Source organism: Parambassis ranga, chromosome 18 (genome assembly GCF_900634625.1).
Source record: "Parambassis ranga chromosome 18, fParRan2.1, whole genome shotgun sequence".
NCBI lineage: Eukaryota > Metazoa > Chordata > Actinopteri > Ambassidae > Parambassis > Parambassis ranga.
This window is the reverse complement of record NC_041038.1, coordinates 8,419,434-8,438,908: the sequence shown is the minus strand read 5'-3', so window position 1 is coordinate 8,438,908 and position 19,475 is coordinate 8,419,434. Positions and strand designations below refer to the sequence as shown.

Here is a 19,475-nt window from a genome sequence, read left to right as displayed (position 1 = left end):
TTTAAAAAAGTCATAAAAATTAAATGCAGTTGTGTGTAGCTATTGTGTATAGGTATTGTTTTAACACATTTAATTAACTTTTCACCTTACCTACTGCGCTGCCACACAGTAACTGTGTCATTACCTGGCTAGCTGGCTAACAGTCTTGATGTGTAGGTTACACTGAGGTTAATTTGCTTTTATACGTGTTGTGCTTTGAGGATTCTTCGTCTAAGTGAGCAGCTTTTGCTCTGTGATGTTGTTATGATCATACATGTGCACAAAGTAAGATGTTTGGAATCAGCCTGCTCATTTACAGGACATCAAGAGAAAACAACTGTACAGTGTTATCTCTGCTCTTCATTCCCACATTAACTCCCACAAGTCAAATTAGAAACTGGAGCCGTGCGGTTGGGTTCAAATTAAACCAGCTGTGCATCATTTTGTATGTTCTCTATGTTGTATTTACTGGTTCAGTGGTCTCACTATTCTCCTGCAACTGGTAGATGGTCAAGTTGGGTCACATACTGCATCTCGAGTGCTGAGGATTAGTGGACCAGTAATATTGTTCTCAGTCATTTTAAAGCATGACATTTGGATTCCAAAAGACTTGTTTATTTATTTATTTACTTTTGTGCTGCAGCACAACAGTTGACAGTTTTTTGGCTTTCTCAGGGCTGCCCTCAATCTTTGTGTTATTTTGTGCATTGATTATGTGAGGAATCATTTCATTTCAAGGTATTTCAAACCACTGTTGGCGTTTTTAAACCCGCTTTTTTTTTTTTTTAGGAATGTCAAGCTTGTTTAACACATGTGCCTCTTGTGATGAAAGATACAGTTTTGACTGAAGGCCACTTTTTGTCACACACACGCACGTCAGATTTGCCAGCTGATGGTCTCAGGGTTTTTTTCTTCTCTTTACCCCGAACACTTCTTCTCTCTTTTGTTCTCCTTTTTTGTTCCATGTTCTTTTCTGTGGCGTCTGATTGGCAGATCGAGGCTGAAGTGTCACCCAGCCCTTCTAGCCCTTGCCGCACTCTGTGATCCTCTTCTCACAGCGTGTCTCTGTTGATACGGCAGGGTTACCTCAGGGGCCTTGTATGCCGACTCCGACTCTAAATGAACTGTTCCTGCGGTTCAAGGGTTAAAGAAGAATCTGCTGCTGAAGCGAAGAAACTTTTTAATCAAATTAGAAGCTTTTACAGAATGAAAGCTGAGTGTAGCATAGCAGCAGTGCGTGCTTCGGAACCAGCAGAAATGGGATGGCTGCTGTTAATTGAATACAAATTGGTATTCAATAAAATCCTGTTCTTGGAGATTTGTGATTATCCCTGTGTTTACTGTGCATCTTAAAGCAGGAAATGGTGTGCAGCCATTGCAAGTCCCCATCCTTTTAATACTTTTTGTGTCTAAACCACACAAAGAAGAACTAGAACTCTCCTTATTATTAAAATTAATAGTTTAGCAAACAGGGCTTCGTCTTAGTGTTGCAAATACAGTGTGCATTAGTTGTTGCTTTATACTTTATTTGGAACTTTTCACATGTTGTGGGTGTTATTCACCAGTAAATATGTTCGTGTACACTCATAATGGAGCCCATAAATCACTGCTGCAAACTGAAGGTGGCGAAGCAAGCAGCCATGGCCTAGAAAGGTAGTCATCCCTAGCTGAACCACGCAGAATCCATCACAGCATTATGAGAGTCTCTGAGGAGAGATTGGAAGGCTGAATTGACACACACACACACACATGCACAAACACACACACATGCACAAACACACACAAACGGGGAGCTGTTGCTCTTTCATATTAATTGGTCCATTACAGAGAGTGATGATAGGTTATGCTTGGTTGTCAAAAGCTGTCATTTTTTGGTGTGACAGCAACACCTCCTGATGCAAGTGATTTAAATAGCTCATTGTAAGCACCCGACTGCTGTTGTACAAATTTTTGTAAATACACAGCCTGTACCGGTGGGGAGGTAGATATATTGATGAAGATAAATATAAGGATGGAGTGGAGTTCTGTCTGCACTACTTTCTGTACATACTCGAGAAAAGCTGCATGAAAATGATGATTTCCTCACTATATTTAATTGTGGCTACATAGTAAGTAATACAGTGGTTTTGATTAAACAGGGTCCTTTTAATGAGATTAGTCATTATATAACTACTCCACGAGACTGCACTAGTGCTTTTAGCTAAGTATTAGCATCAGCTCATTGCAGGGGGACACCAAAATGTGTAAAAATAAAAAAGCTAAAGAATCATGTGACCAAGATGTTGAAATTTACATTAAAAATAATTTCAGACTTCACTTAATTCAAAAGTCACAGTGAAGTCTGTCACTTTTTGGAGTCCCCAGGAAACTTTTCTTTGATGAATGCTTTGCAATTGTCAAAAGAGGGTGATGGATGAAAAGATATGGTGGTGATTTATTTTAATCAGAACTCCAGCAGAATATTAAGATGGTAATTTTGGCTTTTTGATAATTTTTCAGATTTGAAAGGGAACAAAAAGAAACGTTCCCTTTCATATTTGTACCGCAAACGACTGATCATATCAGGAAGAAACTTGATTGTGTCTCTTGGACAGAGAAATTCCTGTGTCTAAATAACTATAGCTGATATAAAAACATTGTGTTTTTCTCTCCTTAGGCCCAGCTCAGAGAGCTCCAGCAGGTTGCTGAAGACCTACAGATCAAATTAGAGGAACACAGGAGGAGGAAACATGAGGCTGACCAACTGAAAGAACAGACATTAAAGGAACTGCAAGCAGGGGACAGCGGTAAGGGTCTTGCCATTTTAACCTGCCTTGACTCCGTTTAAGGCCTTTTGCTCATTTTGCAGAAATTGCTTCAGTTTGCAGATATAGTTAGGACATTGTTACGACTGCAGGGCAGCTTCCATTTCATTTCAGTTCAGCCTTACATCGAACAAAAGTAAATTGGCCTTAGTACCTCAGGTCAGATGGTCAGGATGACAAATGGTAGGATGTCAGAAAAAGCTGGAAGGGTTAAATACAGATGCCTGCGCCATTGAAATAAATGGAGTTGGAGAGGATTGCTGAGCAACAGCATATTGCATTCCCTCAGCTCTCCTTTTACGTTCCTCAAACCGTCAGAGAGGAGTTGATTCTGACTCACAGGAAAATTCCCTTATCGTTCCGAACACAAGCTGGCTCGGCATTTAACTGACGTTCAGGCTTGCATATGTGAATGTACAGAAAGTTGTGCGGCTGGTTAGGAAATTGGTTCAATCATAAGTCCATGAGGATTTGGAATCATTAAATGTTTGGTGCGTTGCAGGGCACAGAGACTGGCTTAGTTAAACTGGTTCAGATTTATATTTTTAACCTTATATTCTGCCGTCCGCTTGTCCACAAATTAAACGCCCTTTGACATAAATTATTATATTGTGTCTCATATTAACGTTGTGCCAGGCTTCTGTAATGTCGTAAAGTGTCGGCAATTGAGTGTCAAAGTGGCCCTCAAGTAAAAGTTTTGATTGCGGTAAAGGTCATTTGACATTGGCGGATTCCCTGAACATGCATCCATCATGCTTCCTGCTGTGCACGCTGACCTTTGCTGGTCGTCACAGGCTCCCTTCCGAGGCTGTCATCCTTTACTTCCATTACTGCTCATCTTCAGCGTCTAACAACCATCAATTTTCATTTCTGTGCTCACGTTGGCATATCTTGTCCATGTTACCTATCCATCTAGGGTTTTATTATGCCGTTCTAATGACAGTGTTCGTGCGTGTGCGGCCAGTGTGCGAAGAAGTTCAGGGGAAGTTTCCGTGACTTAAAGGCTACTAATCAATCATTCTTCCTGCCTGGAGGCTTTGACATAACGTGTTGATTCATAGTCTCAGACATTAAAGGACTTTGATTGACCTAATAGCACAAAAATAAAGTGGTGGCCAGAGAGGGAGGGGTCGGTTTTTTGCAACTTGCAACATCACCACTAGATGTCACTAAACCGTACGCATTTACTTTTAATGCTTTTAATCTCCTATATATCAAATGAAGAAGTAATATGCCCCAGTACATGGTATTTAAGATGCATGTTGCAGTATGCTAGCTGACCCACAATCCCCTTGCGCAGTGCAAGTCAAGGATGTTTCTGTGGTTAAGATAGAAAACAGCTTGTGAAGCAGTCTAACGAGAGCACATGTGAAAAGGACGTCTTCGCCGCTTTGTGCCATATTTGTATGTGTGCAGAGGATTGTTGATGCGCTTGAAGCTTCCTAGAAGAATCCCTGAATAAAGGACTTAGTACTTGGAATGTTGCCTAGATATCACAACAGTTGTTCGCTGGGAATTATTGATGTAGCATCGTAGAAATGCAGCCCAGGAAGAATCCATCAACACACTGACGGTACATCACATGATCAGGCCACCAAGAGGAGAGAATTCTGACCGCTGTCAAGTGTCAAATTGGACATATTTATTCATTATTATCACTAAATCGCAGGTATTTGCTGCTACTTACCCATTTGTGTGCTTACTTTATATTACAGTACATGACTTTGCGGGGGCGGCTGCAGCACCTACTAACAGTGAAAAGTAGAAGTATGTGAACCAGAACACAGGCAATAATTCAGCATGCACTTGATAGCTTCCCGATGGACCTTGATGTTATTATTTAAGATGGCAAGCTGATACAGCCTACATGCACATTTAGATGGTAAAAATAAACACAATAAAGCAGAGACTGCGCAGCTGAAATAATCATGTGGGAAGTATTTTTCCTAACTGGTAATATGTTTGAGGTTCTAATATGATGCGGCTTGTACATGGGACTGTGCCTGTTGGTTTTTAACCTGCTTGGGATCATGTTGTGGGAGAATTTCATTGGTGCTGATGTTACAGGGACATTTAGGTCACGCCGAGCCTGCATCAGATTTAAGTCGCTCATCTTGGGTCTTCATATAACTATTATTAGATAAATGGTCACTGTTTCTTGCATCTCATCATACGTTTATAACATCATATAATTTCATCATCATCATGAGTGTCACGCTAGAAAACCAACAATTAACAAGGCTTGACTTCCCTCAGAGCTGGTTCACCGTCTGTTATACACAAATGTATTTTCATTTTTTGGCTACAATGCACATTATATGTATAAAATGAGGACAGCTACGGAGCGCTACGACACAACAAAGGCACATTTTTTTTTTTTTTCCCCTGAATGTCTTGTCTTTCCTTTTATGACCTGTCAATAGTCTGTGTCAAAATAGGAATGAAAAGCCAGAAGAACAAGCAGCTGAGCCTGCAAAGTAGAACTTAACAGTCGCTCCCTTTACAGCAGCTGTCGCTCAGAACATGTCTCCAGGGCTTTGTGCACAGTTATTGAGAAGTTTTAAAGGCCCAGGATATTTGTACCCTTAAAGAAAATTAGTTTCTTGTCATGCAATGTGTGTGCGGTGGAAAAAAAAAAAGTAGACATTTCACCCAATCCAATCCATATAACATCAGAAAAATAAGTAAAAATACAAGGCTATTACACTAAAACATAAATACATGATAAAATCTTACCAGGCAGTAAACTTTTTTTTATTACAATTTGCCAAAGCATGATGGGAAAAGAGAAGTAAATCCTCATTGAATAAGAAAGACTTTGTTGTTCCCAGCTAATGAGGAAGGACACTTATCATGTGTTCTTGTTTGTGAACGATTTCCTCTTAATGCTATCCATGATAAGCTCTGGGTTCACGTGGAGGTCTTCCTTCTTTTAATGATGTTTGTTTGATATTAACCCCACCATATAGAGGCTAACTGCATGTTACATCTCTCCTTTAATGGAACGTCCCAATATGCAAAGCTACGCAGTCTCAGAGTTCATCCACAGTTTGAAGGGATTTCCTCAAGTTCATCTGTAATCCACTGGTTGACCTGATTTTGCTAGTGGACTGTCTTAGAAGCCACCTCCCTTCTGCTCATGTGGAGCTATATAGACAGCTTATATAGCATGGATGGGAAATCGCTACATGTTTTTTTTATTATCTTACTTTATGTTTGATTATTGCTTAAACTAATTGAATAATAGGAAAGTATTCCAATATATTAGAAGATATTCTTCATACAGCACGCTTCTGTGAATGAATAAATTGGTAGATGGAAAACCTCTCAGACTGGCACATGTTCAACCCATAAACCCTAATATATATTCTGTTTTGTATCATATATTACGCTAAAAAACATAAAATCCTCACATCTGAGAGGCAGACTTTCAGCTTTAGATCAGTATTTACACTCTTTCTTCTTCTCAGTAAAGTATAAGTTATGTGCAACACCTGCAGCCTTTGATCTATTTCCATTTCATAGCAGGGAGAAGTAATTTCCGTCTTGGAAAATATTGCTTGTAGTGTATAAAAGACAGCAGAAATGTGTGTTTTCTTAGCCTTGGAGTGCAGAGCCTACAATAACAAAGAGAGCTCTGTGTGGATAACATGGTCTGTAGGCTAGGCATAGATCTGCAGTCTCCTGCTGATATGTTCCATTTTCTCTGTTCTCTTTGTGCCGCTTTTATTTTACGAGGGTGCTGTGATATCGCCAGGGCAACATGGGTGGATGACTGATGGTGTCCATTAGTAAACATAGCCCGCTATATGTGCCATCGGCCTAAAGAGCCAATGTCTTCAACCTCCTTCCCCTCTTTTTTTTTTCTCACCCTCCTACTCTCTTCTCCTCCTTTATTTTCCTCATTCCTTCCCTCTTACCTTTTACCACATCACCTCCCCCTCCTGCACACACACTCCATCCTTTTTTTTCTTCCTCTGCCTTCCTCTCCTCCCTTCTTCATCCATCCTCCTTATGGTTGTTTTTCATAGCCACAGCTCTGCAGTCGAGGGAGGGATGAGACCATTTCTCTTCCTCTTTTGTGCACTCATTTTTGTGAGACGGAGCGACTAGAGGATGAGTTGAGAATGTCAAGCATTAGGTTGGGAATAGAGTGCTGTTCAAACAAAAGAATGGGCCACTAATATGACAGATGCTGTGTGTATTGCAGGAGAATATTAGCAAATCTTGTTTTTTCTCCCCCCCTCCCGTTAGGTTGAGTAGAGTCAACAACGGGGGTGAAGAATCTGACTTCTCCATAGACATTTGCTCTTCCAGTCATGTTGTGGGTGTCAAGAAGAAGAGGTGCTGTACAATCTTACATCTTTTAAAACTTCTAATCCTAAAAACAGCTTTATAAATATGGTTCAATTTGGCAAAGATGTATTCATAAACGGGGTGTGGATTTTTTTTTACACCCCTACAGCACACACTGTACAGTGAGGAGAAAAAAAGCTAATTTCACAATTAGCTTTTCTGTAATTAGCAAGAAAAGGTAATTGCAGCGGATGTGCAATTAGCATTATGTAAAGTGCTTTTCCCCAGACTTAGAGGCCAATCAGTTTGCCCCTTTACATTCTCTGCTCTGTTGATGATATGGAAGATGCTCGGCGCAGAACATAAGAGAACTTCCTATCCCTCCCACTCCAATGAATGCGATTCACAGAATGAATCGGTTGGGGTCACATGTGCTTGCTGTAAAGGGGGGGGGGGGGGGTGTTGAGGAAGTTTTCGCGTCTCCTTTTCATCTGCCTGTGAATATGAATGGAGAAGAGGGAAATCACTGTCATAGCAGCCGTTACAGCACAAAGCCTCCTGATTGCATTCTGGACTCTGACATGCTTTTTTTTTTTCCTACAGGGAAACCAAATGTTCTTGCACAGCGTGACTGACTCAGTGCCTGATTGCCCTCGATACCCGCCCTCCTCCCCGCACTCCCCATATTTTTAAATCCCGCTCCAGCTCTGTTCTTTTTTTCTCTATCCCTGCCTCTCAGTTTGCATTCAGATGGATTAGTGTTTGTAGCAGTGAGTGGTGGTTTCGTAATAGTAATAAAAAAAAACTTTCATCTTTTGTTTTCATGACTCATTGAGCTTATAAAAAAATATCTGTTTAAATAATTAGATAATTTTGCACTAACCTAGATATTTTTGTTTGTTTGTTTTTAGGTCTCAGACATCAAAACAACACAGTAACCGGAATTTTCCAGTTATTGGACAGCAATAAAGATGGCAGGTAAACAACATCCTTGTGTTATTTTTTTATTTTCTTACACATGAATGCATCAGCGTTTCAAACAATAAACCTAGAAAATATGTTGTATTAATAGCTTGGCTATATTGTGTGGAAGGTGTTTTTTTACATAACAGGAATTCACTGAAGGCCACCTCTGATATTTTTACACATTTCCCCTTGGATTTTTACTCTCACCAGGGTGAGAAGGCTTTTGTCACATTATTTAGATTGCTATGAAATTCAATACTAAAGAAATTCTTTAAGCACATTTGCTCCCATTTTGGGCTTTTCTTTTCTCCTGCTGTGCCATTTTATATAATGTACCATAGTGGGCATGAATACGAGAGTGTGTGAAAAGAGGAAGAAGGCAGACTATTTCTAACCTGCCCTTTTTATATTTCGGTTTTATTTTCTAGCAAATTATCAACCTGAACATTGTTCTTCAGTTTTTCAGTGGCAGAAAGTGAAAATTTATTAAACTATTAAAAAACACAGGAAATAGTTGAGTAGAATAAGGACAGTTTAAGATAATATTATCTGCACATCATTCAGAAACAGAAAAGGCATGTTGTGATAAATGATAATAAGAAAAAAGAACTTCTTGCGAACCTCTCGAAAAATAAACATATTAACACAACAATCTTTCCTCAGATCAAAACACGTGTTTTTAGTGCAGCCCATACCTTCCTACTCAACATTTAAACAATAAACAGCAGTTAGTGTAGCCTCATGCATGTATGGCTAATACAAACAGTATGACACCCTCCAAATTGGTTGTTTGAGATTCCTCCAGCTATAAAATAAATGGGTGTTTTATGATTACCTAATTCACATCACTATGTATGTAGATGACACTCATTAGTTCCACCTAACTCCTGATGCAGTGAAGTCTCATCAGTCTGAGTTGAATGCACACATCTCATTCCTACACCTATTTATTCCTCAGCAAACTTCCAAAAGTCTCTCATTGCCTCATTTGCATTGTTCAATCTTCGAGGCTTACTACTTGTTGCTCCCCTCCCGTCTTCTCCCAGCTTTACACTAAACCGGCTGTCATTAAATGTTTTAAAGAGAATGGCATCCGGTTTGCTTCTATGTAAATTTGCTGGTATATGATAGTGCTGTTTCTCCACATTTCCAACCTCTCATAACATGCTTGGAAGGAAAAAGAAGTCAATAGTGCTTAAGCTAACTGGATGGATTTGGCCGGAAAGGAAGCTGGCCAGGCATAGTAAACTGAAAGCGCTATAAAACATATGGCTGTGTGGAGGACGAAGTGCTTGTGCAGCGTTTTTTTACAGAGGCGCTCTGTATGCCCACTTATGCATTCCTGCGCTTGGATGTGTACCATTATTCAGTCCTTCTGCCCCCCCATTTCCAATCCCTTCCCTCCCCAGGTCTTCCTCCATCCATCCATCCACTCTATACCCTCCACCCGAAGCAGCGTCTGCGCTTAAACAAACACATTACTAAGCTGAAATATCTGCAGGTGCCGCTTATTTCCGAACAGCAATTGTCTCAGCCTGTCAGTCAGTGGATTTGGTGAGCTGGCGATCTTGATGCAGGACATGTATTGATGCCCATTTGAATATAGCAGGCTTTGTATATGTATGCTACATCACCATTTTTTCCCCGTAAGGCTCTGCAGCCCCACGCCCAAGTGTCAAGCTTGATTTAGTTGCCGTTATGATAAATGCAACGTCGAAAGTCACCAGTATACCTGATGCTTGCACATTGACTGGCAATTTGCTGACTTTGACCTGGATTAGCATGCACAGTGCAGACTCTTTATCTTGTACTAAAAAAAAAAAAAAAAGGCTCTTGGCTTTGTCCCTAATGACACTTAGCAAAACGTTAGCCCATTCCTAATCCACTTGATTGGAATTGCTAATTATCCTTAACGCAGATTCACAGATAATTGTTCACTCATTTATACTGTGAACTAATCTCATTTTTGTGTCCATTTAGTCATCATTAATTGCCTCGCGACAAAAAATGCAACCATTTTCTTCCACCCTGAAACAAATAGAGGAATATGTCAGAAGCTAAGGTGCTGCTGATTATCATCACACTTATGTTCTAATACAGATATATTAACTCTGTAAAAATGTTATTGCAGACTGTATATAAATATAGTTTGGACATTTAGCGTGTAGTTGGTAAAGTTTCTTCCTAACTATGGGGGAACATTGCTCCCCACACATTGGTCATTAAGGTAGATTCTGGTCCTCTGCTCCATTATTTCATCCCAAACCTTCCTGAGCACCACACACAAGTGCAACCCACTGTGCCAGCTGGCAGGCAGTTGGCAGCCCAGTGCAGGATTAACTGGTACCAGTATGCTGGCCTATAAATAGAGTCTACCAACTGCTTCAGGAAATGAACCATGATGGAGCCTCCCAAAGGCCTGTGAACAGGTTGTGCTTTTTATCCCCTCCACTCTGTCAGGATTTATCACTGCATGTATATGTGAAGTCCCCAATATTTAATACCATCTTTGTGTACTCGAGGTGTGCATTGCAAAGTGGGGTGTATATGTGTGCGAATCCCCACAGTGATTCCAGCTTGCTCTGCCACCAGTGTGCCGCTGCACAATGGTGAGAGCCATTGTTTCCCTCCTGCACTTAGCCCAACAATTGATCCTCCATAGTGGAACAAGCTATTTTGCTTTGTTATGTTTTCCTGCTCTTCCGCCTTTGATGGACTCCCAGGATTGATCCTGGCCACGCAGTCGTTATCTCAACTCAGTAGTGGCTAGTTTAGGTGGAACTTCTGCAAGTAAGACAACAGCAGTAAAGAATAGCTGAAGGAAAAAAATCCAAAGGTGTTGTGGAACAATAGGTGGTGTGAGTGTGATTTGGATTGTACTGCCTTGTGTTATTGTTGCCACTCAGAGTGAGATGGGTTAAATGGACAGAGAATTACTCACCCTCTAAAGAAAGACATCCTCACAGAGGAATTGCAGAACGGCTTAATTGCCAGTGCTCCTCACAACAACTTTGTAATAGAAGACAGATGAACTCCACATATAAGCAGTACTCAACGAAGCCCCGAATCCGGAGCCATTTCTTTTTTTACATTTTAATTTACAGTTTCAGTCCGTTGCCATAGTTAAGTTGAACACAAGCTGCTAAGATTGTTAGCGCCTGGGATGTGTGGCGATGCCTTATGGCATTAGACCCTGAGCCACCACAATTCCAGTCAGTGTTTTGAGTTTTTCCAGCATCACACCATGCTAATGCTGCCTTTGCCTGTTCTGTAGTTCTGCTCTCTTTTTGTCAGGCCCTTCTAAAACATTGTCCACCCACAATCTCCTCCAAAGGCTGACAACCATTAAACTATGACCAGAGATTGACTGTGACACATCTTACGAGCTAAACTCCAGATAACTTCTTGGTTACCATGGTGACAGGTTCACAATTCAGAGGTGCGCTTATTCAACAACCACAGGAGGGTACAGAGCTACATAATAAGTGGCTGCATTAGTCATCTACATTTTGACCAAACCTTGTTTCTCATGAACACCAAATAAAGTTTCTTTTTGTAGTTCATATTCCACTCACTCAGTGCTAAAGCAGAAAATGACCTTTAAAAGATGTGCCATTGGTCAAAAAGTGCAGTATTTATTTCATCTCCAAGGTATTCCTTATGAAAACTTTAAATCCCCCCACAGCAACTAAAGTCTGAATGTCTTGTTGGCCCTCAGGTGGTCATGCACACACACACACACACACACATGCACACACGAGAACAGGTTGTTAGTGTCTGTTTCAGTGGGGAGGACCTTGCCGTGTTCAGCACCATGATAAGATCCACCTGTCATATTAAACAGACTGTGAGGGCTACTAATATACTAACAGTGTTTATATCCTCCACAGTATAACGGTGGATGAAGTCAAGGCTAAGGTGGTGCTGGTCCACGATGAGGAGCGGGTTCTCTCTGAGAATGAAGCACTGGTAAGTTGTTCATTATGCAGTTGTAAAAGTTGCTTTTAATCTCTATGTTTGCGCTTTAATGCTGCACTTTGGAACAGCGCATCACCACTTAACTACAACTAGAACTTTATTGGTGCCGAGCAGATGTGCGACTTTCTTGGTCTTTCACATTGTCTCCTGACTTCCACTCTCGTTCTCCTTTAACTGACATTTCTTAATGACATTTCAGACAGAGGAAATTGCAAGCTGGCAGTCCTTTCGTATCTTTTTATAGCCCTCCTTTGCTTTGTAGCTATCAATTAGCTTCACAGTCACTTAGATGAGGCTTTGGTGGTTGAGTGTTGCCACAAGGTTTGAAAATTCAGACAATTTATCAGTTGACTATTCCAAATGACAAGGTTTTTTTTACCTGCTTTACAAGTCTGGCCTAATAAGTTGTGAGGTTTGAAATCTTTATTTTCTTATCTTGCCATACTTAAAAACTCTTTAAACTTTATCCAAAATTCAGCTCCGTTGAGAGGTTTTTATATTTTATTGCTAAACCTTTTCTATATTGTCATTAGTGCAAAAGTAACATTTATTCAGTGGCTTTCGAGGCACGTGACTACTTCTATAAAACACATCAAGCAATATCTAATAATTGTATTTTTGCTCAGCAGGCTGATACAATGCAGCCACGTTGGCTGTCTGTTGTTTGGGTAGCCTGTCTGTCAGCCTGGGTTCAATGTTTCCTCCATGTTCCTTCCACGTTCATTTGGATTCTGAACAGGACAGTTTCCCAACACTGATTTTCCCCTCAAGCTGCTATGTGTGAGAATGCGGCTGTCTGTTTCACTTTAAACTTGTTGAGCCCCTCTCTTACCAGGCAGCAGATATCAAAATCTCTGGCTGTAAACAAAATGGCTACAGCTCCCATTTCTTTTCCTCCCCTCGTCCTTGTTTGTTTTTCTCCTGTAAATGGCAATTCATGTGCACGGTCATACGTGCACACACACACACACACAGCTCTGCTTGGTTCTCCCACCGCAGGGCAGAAAAAGTTCAGCTTTTGTGAAGGTTGTCATTTATAACTAGAAGTGTGCTTGCAGAGAAACATTTCACAAATCAAGTTTATTTTGGACCGTCCTCTACTCTTTATTGTGTGTTCCGCATCGGTGTTCTAATTTTAGCCACAGTACAGGAGAAATTTGGAGACTGTGGCGGTGGTATAATGCGTCAGGCATCCAAAGCTGTAACCAACATGAAAGACTTCATGAACGGGGAAAAAAAAATCAGTGCTCATTTGTTATTTCTGCTGGCTAACGGGGAAGCGCTCCTAATGAATTCAGCTGCATCTGAAGAGGATGAATCAGTATGAATATGCATGAATATGAAAATGTGTACTTAAGTGCAACCACAACAAACGGTGATCAAGCTGGGCAAATTAAACAGGGTTCCATTGACAGTAGTTAAGCAATTTACATTAGAACTGACAAGCAGCCCTGTGTTAGCACCTTAATCAAGGTCCAGGGGCGTCTGTAGTTGTACCATAGAAGAAGTTAATTCTGTGTTTTGGAGGGAATCTGAGAAATTATTTGGCTCTATAACCATTGTTTGTAAATGCCTCCTTTGCTTTTCTAGTTTATAAATGTGGATGTCCAGGTGGTGTTTATGGTAGTCGGTAGATAGTTGCAGCAATTAGTACCTTGGTGTGTGCTATTATTACTCTAGATTGCTCTGTAGTACAAGGATAGACAAATCCTCTGGGTACGTTATCTATGTCTCAGTGTGGCGGCCCTGTCTGTGTAGTGGCCAAATAAAGCCTTGTTGCTAACCCCGAATCCACATTATTTATTTGTATAAATCTAAGCCTTAATGTCAATGAGTGTATTATATAAGAACATCACAAAAGCAGTTCTTGTAGCAAGACTTAGGTATGATTATTCATGGTGTTAAGCCTCTAGTGGTCATTCATGGAACTGCAAATTTTGTGCAATGAGGCATTGCGATGTGAAATGTCCCTTTATTGTAAGGAACATCACCTAGGAGCTACATATTGAGGGCAGTTTGAGCAAAGGCACCACATCCTGCTCTCAGCAGCTCAGTTTTTGGACAGTGTCTGCTGGCAGTATTGTCTTGCAGCGCAAATGCTGTTGCACTCAGCTTCTCTTTGCGAGTGGCGGCAGTTTGTAGTTGTTCACACACAGCATTTAAAAAAAGGTTGTTGCCATGTAGCAGACTGTAAATACTGTATGTGTAAAAGCTTTCAGGCCAATGAATAGATAGGAAACGGTAACACTGCATCTACCTGCTGTTTTTTCTTTTGTATATGTGAACTAAAAGAAAAGAAAGGAGTTTGTTCCTTGTCAGTGCTCAGCTGTAATGTCTGAAGACCTTGATGTTTTCTTCTGTCACACTCAGGAATAGGGCAATATATTATTATTTTTTTTTAAACACTTTTTCAATTTGTGTCATTTTCATATCTTTTTTATTAGTTTCCTTGCTTTTTTCCCTTTCTTTTAAGAAGCTTTGGCCTCCACAGAAAATTCAGTTTCCACTTCAGCGGCCTAGATAATTCAAGAACAGAGGATTTTCAGGAGAACAATTTGATGATCAAAAGAGGCTCTGTGTTCGGGAGGGGAAAGGGGATATTCTGAAGTGGCTCTCTCTCAGTATTCCATCATTATGTTATAGCCTTCAATTCCTGTAGACACCGCTGTTAATGCAGCTTCACTCACATTTAGACGGTAATCATAGGTATCCAAGAATCACTGTCAAATAAATAGCGCCATTCATGTTGAGGTGTCTTCATTTTTTAGTACTTGAAATTCAGTGTAGACCTGAACAGACATCATTTCAATACTGAAGCTGAAACATTTGCACTAAATCAGCTCTTGGCAGCCTCTTGAGAGGAGCGAACTGTCCTTTCTTTGCGCATTAACCGTAGGACAATACATTCTCAGGAGCATCGATGTGTGACCAAGCTCGGACTGCAGCAATGCGTTTGTGAACAGAGCTACAGGAAATTGCCTTCTCTGAAGCAATAGACATTTGAGCAGAGGTGAATTTCACTTATCCATCTACTACCCACTCGCCTGCCTTTAAAGCCCCGTACTCAGTCTACCAGAAACACAGAGACAGAGAATATAACATGTTTTTTTTTCTTTTTCTTTTGAACAGAAATCCCCAGATTAAAAAAAAAAAGTCAACCTTTGCTGTTCGTGCACCTCGCGGTGCTGATAAGAAGAGAGAAAAGTTGAGGGATTTTCACTTTTTATAAAAACGTGTAGGTGAAAAACATTGCTGTAGGTGTTAGAAAGGATGGGATTTCCCCATTACAGCTTGCTAGTGGATATGGAAATCCTGCTTTTTTCACTGTTTAATAATATTGGCTATACCCTAGGGGATCTTATATACGGCGGAAGAGCTGACATTAGTTGGTAGCAAGGCAGAAATGACGACAGTTTAGCTACTGGAGTGTAGTTGGGAGGTAGTGGTGCGTGGTCAGAGGGGGAAAAAACAGAACCTTAAAGTTCTCATTATAATGAGAAGTCCTGTATAGTGGACTGGTTAGATGTCTACGTATGCTATGCTGTAAAATATAGCTACCGAATGAGCTGTTGTTGGGTTGACACTGTTACATTGTAGTTTTAAAAATTAACTTTTAACATCATCGTCAGCAACAGCAACTGATCATTTTGAATGTCTGATGATTATACAATATGCTTGATATATCCATGGGTTAAAAACCTTTGGGGTTATCAATCAAATTCTTGTTAAAGATGTCACTGTTACAATGAGGATTTTCTCTATTTTCTGACACTTTGTTGATTAAACACTTAGTCAAATAGGGATGATAGCAAAATTAATGAGCTGCAGTTTTATAAGGTCAGGTGTAAGTAATTATAAAAGTAATTATTCCTCATCCAGCCAACACAAAGGGACTATTAATCGAGGGATCGACTAAAAATGGTGGAAAAAAAAAAAGATGAATGAATGCTTTATAACAACCGGTGCTTTTAGTTATCAGGAAACCTCCCTATGTCTGTTTATCCTGACATGTTTCTGTCATAGTTGCCTGTCAGCATCCCACAGAGCCACCAAATCACCTGCAAAGCAAACAGGCCTGACGTGACACCACCTTGCCATCTTGGCAACAACGCTCAGCTCTCTTGATGTTCACAACATCCACTGATGCGCACAAAACAAACAAACGGGTGCCTCATGTTGCCCTCCCACCCCTATTCTCTGGTCGGCCAAGGTCAGCCTCTCAGCCCGGCTCTTCACACCATCTGTTTGAGCTGGCTGACATTTGGCCCTCGCCAACACTGAAATCTCACTTCAGAGGGGAACCAGTGTGTTTGCATTCTGTTTTTGTATTACGTGTCAAGAGGGCAGACTTCACCTGTATTTTATCTGAAAGGCATAAATTCATATCTTCAGTGAACGGCAAGATGCAGAAGAAACAGATACATATTGAATGAGTGTGTGGGCTTTGATAGTCTGCTATAATTGCTTTTGATTTGTCCTATAATGCCGCATGCCAACTGCTTATTTCATCTGTGGTCCACATATCATTGTGACTGTAATTGTTGCGCATTTAGTCAACCGAAAAAAGACTGGAATATGTCACATGCATAGAAATGCAAGGCTGCTTGCTTGTGTTATATCACCAGCTGCCAGAAGGGGGCAGCAGACCTCTAAGTACACTCTCAGCTAATGGAAAAAATGGAAAGTCACATTCACAGGTCATTTAATCTCTTTGTTTTGTCATGGGCTGGGCCTCTGGTGCTGTTTTCCTGCCCCTCTCTCTCTCCCTCTCTCTCTCTCTCTTTAAAAAAAAAAAGAAACAAAGGAAGAGAGTGATCCTTCCTGTTCAGAAAATTCTCATCTGCCTCCAAGAATTTCCTCTTTCATACATTTCTGTGGTGGTTTCATAAGCTTGCAGTGATTCTAGGATTAAATGTGTGTGTTCAGAGGAGATTTTTTGGGGGCCTGGATGTGACTGTAAATGTTTTCTTTTTCGCTGTGTGTGTTTAACTTTCCCAAATATGTGTGTGTGTGTGTGTTTTTTTGAGCAGTGTATGCTCTTGCATCACAGAGAGTAACCTACCTAGTAAGTTTGTTATCTAAGTGGTGCTTAAGGATTCCAGTCTTAACTGACTGTATGGATGTAGGCCATGATGTTGCTTTACAGTGTATGCACAAGCTTTCCATGCTGTGTTTGCCTATGGATTACACAGTAGTTAAGGTAAACCATACGCAGCTTACAGTGTGTGATCACAGTAACTTAGATGGAGGAATGTGCTCAGAGTAGTAAACACTGACAGTCATAGGCAGGTTTTGCATTTCCGCTTCCAACCAGATTACAGTCTTGTGTTAAAAGCCTGTGGCGTACATGAGGGTGGACTGAAGGAAAAGGGGGCTCGTGCGCACCTTTTCCCTCCCTCTTTGTATCATTCATCACCTGCTGTCACACACGTCACGTTTTTTGCTTCCCAGATGAAGCGCTTTCTTGTTATGTAATGTGACATGACAGGCTGAAACCAGAAGTGGAGTGATATGTGGTTTGTAGAGCTCAGGTGGAGAAAACTTGACTTGCCTGATACCAAATAAACCCCCGTCCCAAAAAAAGCTGTCATGTTCTTTTGAGACAGCAAGGAGAGGCTGCGTGCCGTGGACTGATTTTGTGTGGTCCTGCAAAATACTTTTTTTTTTTCCCCTTTATTTGTTTCAGGCTGCACACCTGACACTTCTCCATCTCTAGCCTTGCCCTCTTCCTCTGCACCTCTAATCTTCTCCACACTCGTCTTTTGTTATGTAACAGCTGAGATTGGATGCGCTCAAGGTCGCGCGGGTGGTGCAGGTAATGGAACCAGTGGGAGGTCAAAGGCAAGAGAGGGAAAGAGCAAAGTGAAGAGGCATCATTTTGTGCCGCTCCAACAAGTCTCGACAGACGCGCTTTATATCAAGAGCTGTCTCATCTATTTGTGTGTCTATACCTACTTGATTGCCTGCTGGTTATTTATCAATGTACAGAAATATATACTGACAAACCCCCAAAAAATGCTGTAAGTTTTTGAAAATGTAAATCACATAGCTGTGTTTTTACCACTTTGACTTCATCACTGAAAATGCTGTCTTACAAGCTGTACTGGCAAACCAACCTTAAAGCAAGCTCAGGGCAATCATTTGTATTCTTATCAGCTTTAAACCACTTGACAAATACTATTGATGTTACAACTGTGTAGTTGCAGTTCTTGAAAAACAGAGGACACAGTGCTGTGCAAAGTCCAGAAAGGATAGACATCAGTTTCCTCTGGGACAATCTATGGTAGCACATCCAGGGAAAATGGATCGATTAGCTGTGATTACAAGAACATAAAAAAATGTGTTAATTGTTAGAGCAAAAATCGAAATGTATACTACATAAGTTATGAATAAAAGGCTTATTTTTTTGTAAATGAATCAGCTACTTTCTCTCATACTAGCCCAGCCTTCTCTGACTGGTTGGTTTCAATGGTATCTACCATTCAGCATCACGTCTGCCACAGCGGTGCTTCTCAGAGACAGATACAGGGGCAGGACTTCAAATTTTGAGCCATACATTATCCTGTTTATCACATGGCAGCTTCTTAAAAACATCACATTTACACAAGATGGAAATAAATTATTAGTATTTTTAAGTGTGTTGATCAATGTCCATCTCAGAACGGCATCCATGGCAACAGTCTGTTATACATAGCAACGGGTCTGTTGCTCAGAAATAACAGACTTCTGAATTCTACACATTTAATGCTTTTTATGTGACTGGAAGCGGCAGTAAAATGTTGAGGTGGCCTTATGAACATTAAAAAGGCTCAAATTAATTAGAAGTAGTACTGTTTGTGTGTAGGCGGGCAGCTTCAGTTCACAATGAGAATTGTGAATGCCTAATGAAAATAGCAATTAAAAGAAATATTTAAAGAAGGAATAAGCATAAATGACACACGTGTGCTAAAAAAGACACAGGCTTTACATTGAATCGGGTTTTGACTGCTGAAAACACACTACAGGTTTTTTTTTATTCTGATTAAGAGTTGTACTAACTAGGGCCCACGCTTAAAACATATTTAAGTAATATCCTTTTAATAAGAAAATGTTTATATAAATTGCAATAATGGAAAGTTTTTTCAAAATCTTTATGAACTAGCAGGCAAAACCGTTTAATCAAATGAACTATATTAATTTAATTACATTTTGCATGGATTTATTCATTTGCATGGTAGGATTATTGTCCTAGTATATTTCCACTTAAAGGGAATTATTTTGTGATGCAGTGCTGTAGCGTGCTTGTCATCACACTATAGTCTCACATATCCAGCTGATAATAAAACCTAACCTGCACAGACCAGTTTCTTTCTAAATATCAAGTCATATCAAATATCCTCTGACCCTCACAGACCTCTGGCTCCTGGAGGAACATCTTGTTGAGGAACCTCATATATAAATGTTGATGTGTTT

At 40.4% G+C, this 19,475-nt stretch overlaps 1 protein-coding gene across 1 annotated transcript in view; it reads left to right on the top strand.

The window, feature by feature from the left end:
• LOC114451188 (glucosidase 2 subunit beta-like) overlaps positions 1 to 19,475 on the top strand; it is a 98,566-nt gene that overhangs the window by 5,211 nt on the left and 73,880 nt on the right. Inside the window, exons 6-8 of the mRNA XM_028429761.1 lie at positions 2,636 to 2,765; positions 7,991 to 8,057; positions 11,936 to 12,014. Coding sequence (XP_028285562.1) covers positions 2,636 to 2,765; positions 7,991 to 8,057; positions 11,936 to 12,014 — 276 coding nt within the window. The remainder of the gene's footprint in view (positions 1 to 2,635; positions 2,766 to 7,990; positions 8,058 to 11,935; positions 12,015 to 19,475) is intronic.